This window comes from Arachis ipaensis, chromosome B09 (assembly GCF_000816755.2).
Source record: "Arachis ipaensis cultivar K30076 chromosome B09, Araip1.1, whole genome shotgun sequence".
Lineage (NCBI taxonomy): Eukaryota > Viridiplantae > Streptophyta > Magnoliopsida > Fabales > Fabaceae > Arachis > Arachis ipaensis.
In genome coordinates, this window is record NC_029793.2 from 7,420,767 (window position 1) to 7,423,988 (window position 3,222).

Here is a 3,222-nt window from a genome sequence, read left to right on the forward strand (position 1 = left end):
GTCTAAATTATTTAAAATTGTATTTGTAGTTTTATTTAATTTACAATTAAATTTTTATATTTTTTTAGTCGGTAAGTGTTGTAATCAAGTTTCTATGTTGTATAGAGAGTTTTATATAGCTAGGTCCCTATAATTTAATTTCATTACATGACTAATAATAATGTTAATAATGTATGATAATATAATAATGCTAATAAAACGTTTGCAGGAAAAAGACCAAAAGCAGTAGGTGTAATATTCGAAGATGAAAATGGGAAACGGCATGAAGCAATAATTGGAAATGATAAAGAAAGCGAAGTGATAGTATCAAGTGGTGCAATTGGTACACCTCAATTGCTAATGCTAAGTGGAATTGGACCAAAACCAGAGCTAGAGAAATTGAACATCTCAGTTGTACATGACAACCCTTTTGTTGGTAAAGGAATGGTTGATAATCCAATGAACACAATCTTTGTTCCTTCAAACAGGGAAGTTCATCAGTCACTCATTGAAACTGTTGGTATTACCAAGTTGGGTGTTTATATTGAGGCTAGCAGTGGGTTTAGTCAGTCCCCAAATAGCATTCATTGGCACCATGGCATTGTCTCACCTGAGGTATATGCATTATTATGTTATATTTCACTTAATATAAATCATAAATTTACACATAATGTGAATATATGAATATTGTGGATCACATTCGAACCCTTAGAAGTTAATTAGGCCATGTNACCTCCATTATTCTTTTTTTTTTTTAAGCTGTTTTATATATTTTTATACATTTATAGGTCATTGTATCTCAATACATGATTCATCAAGTTGGATTTAATATATTTAAATTATTTTGCTTTAGAATAATAGTTAAGTTGTGTTATCACGGATTCAAGTTATTGAACTAGCCACTGATATAATTATTAGATTAGTTTACATATATTACATTTTTTAAGTGTGTTTTTTTTCGGACTCTGCGTTAACGCGAAATGCTTGTGCACCGAACTATCTTTTTTATATTTTAATTTTCTTGTTTTAGAAATAAAAAAATATTTTGAAATTTGTGTTGTATTTTAACCTATCTTATTTTTTATAATGTGACAGAATCTCTCTTAATATTAGTTTGAACTTATTTTTACATGATTATTTTTTAGAGTTCAAATTTCTCTATTATAAACACATTGTTATGTCTATTTATTCATATATCTTGGGTCTATATTTTCTCCTCTCCTATCTAAGTTCCATGATCTCAAGAACACCATGCATTAACATTCATTTTTTTTTTCTTTTTTTGTGCCAATTTTTGCATGAACAACCAGATTGGACAACTCTCTACAATCCCTCCAAAGCAAAGATCACAAGAAGCAGTTCAAGCCTTTATCAAGAACAAGAAAGACATACCAGTTGAAGCATTCAGAGGAGGTTTCATATTATCAAAGGTTGCAAATCCTTGGTCAGTAGGTGACCTCAAATTGGTCAACACAAATGTCAATGACAACCCTTCTGTCACCTTCAACTACTTCAGCCACCCCTACGATCTCCATCGCTGCGTCGAAGGGATCAAGCTTGCTACAAAGGTAGTTCAGTCTCAACACTTCACAAACTACACTCTGTGTAACAGAGAAACTACAGAGAAACTTCTTAACCTCAGTGTTAAGGCCAGTGTTAACCTTGTACCAAGACATGCCAATGATACTAAGTCTTTGGAGCAGTTTTGCAAAGATACTGTGATCACAATTTGGCACTACCATGGTGGTTGCCATGTTGGGAAGGTTGTTAGTTCTGATCATAAGGTTCTTGGTGTTGATAAGCTGAGAGTGGTTGATGGATCAACATTTGATGAGTCTCCAGGAACAAATCCTCAAGCTACTGTTATGATGATGGGCAGGTATGTACATAGAGATCATAATACAGAGATATTGAGACTAAGAAAATTTGTCTCCTATTTTGTATGATCAAAATATAGAAAACAACTTTTGTATCTCTGTATTTCTGTCTTGAGACTTTAAATGTGATCATAATAAACATTATGTTGCATTTAAAGATAATGCTAATGATATACTTAGTTAAACTTGGTGCATCATGCATCTAGATGATCCAATGATATAGATCTTAATGTAACTTTTATCAACAATTTTTATTATATCTATATCAGTGGTTTATTTTGGTGAATCATGTACAACCAACTTTAACTTGGTGCATCTAAGACATTTCATGAATCTAAATAGGGAAGTTATGATGCTAATATTTACATGTTGGTATCTACTTGTGTGTGACAGGTACATGGGATTGAAGATTTTGAGAGATAGGTTGGGGAAATTGGCTTGAATATGAGGAGGAAAAGTAAAGTGTGCAGTGTGAAGATGAGAGCAGCTATCTTGCAGATTAGGGAGGGAAAAAAAAGAGTGTTAGTTATAGGATTGGAAGCTAAGCTAAAGTAGTTTATTTGTGTAATGTTTTGTAAAACAGTGGAACTGTTAATCAAGAAGGTCATGGCTTCATGACTTTTTGTGGATGAAAAGGTTATCCTAAATGGAAATTTGCTGAAAATCCATAAATTCTTAAAACAGCTCTTTCTGAAAATGTGGCTGCTTTACAATCACTCATCCTTCATTTTTTTTACAAAATTTACAAACATCATAAATTAAAATGAGTGACTATAAATATTCTCAAAGCACACATTAAATGTGCTAAAAGAACATGCAAGTCTTTCTGGCAAAAATTGCCATTTTTTTTTCAACAAAGTAATAAATACATGTCCACTCTCATCAGAATCTGTACTCAGAATAATGTAGTCAAGATTGAAACAGTTTTAATGGGATCCAGGCCTTAGTTTAGTTGAAAATCCATGCTCACTGGTGCTTCCTCTGGACATGCTTCTCAACTTTTGCCAGAACTTTATTTTCCTTCCACTAGTCAAAGGCCCTGAAGAAGAATGCCTCCTGAAAGACTCAAATTCTTGGCCTGAAGTACTGAGCAAATCTGTTGCTGATAATGCTACCTTTTCCTCGCCGGATTGGTAGCCATACACCGGGGTATGATACCCAGAAAAGTCTTCCCCCTCGTCCGAAACACCGGACAATTTCACTTCCATGTCAGTTAGGAGACTTCCTTCTTGAAAACTCCTTGATCTGACATCACTTGTTTCCTCAAATTCATTGCATACTAGCTTCAAGGCTTGAACTACTTCTCCCATGAATGGTCTTTGAGACACTTCTGGCTGCACACACATGGATGCAATCGCTGCGACTT

The 3,222-nt window shown here is 33.8% G+C and overlaps 2 protein-coding genes across 3 annotated transcripts in view; one reads left to right on the forward strand and one right to left on the reverse strand.

Moving 5' to 3' along the window:
* The window catches only part of LOC107616985 (protein HOTHEAD), an 8,350-nt gene extending 5,865 nt beyond the window's left edge, over nt 1-2,485 (forward strand). The window contains exons 4-6 of the mRNA XM_016318830.2: nt 209-594; nt 1,290-1,858; nt 2,250-2,485. Coding sequence (XP_016174316.1) covers nt 209-594; nt 1,290-1,858; nt 2,250-2,298 — 1,004 coding nt within the window. The 3' untranslated portion in view covers nt 2,299-2,485. The remainder of the gene's footprint in view (nt 1-208; nt 595-1,289; nt 1,859-2,249) is intronic.
* Nucleotides 2,506-3,222, reverse strand: part of LOC107616984 (receptor-like serine/threonine-protein kinase ALE2) — a gene marked incomplete in the record, with an annotated part of 4,749 nt that continues 4,032 nt past the window's right edge. For both annotated transcript variants that reach the window (XM_016318829.2, XM_021110323.1), the window contains 1 exon segment: nt 2,506-3,222. In XM_016318829.2, the coding sequence (XP_016174315.1) occupies nt 2,783-3,222 (440 nt within the window).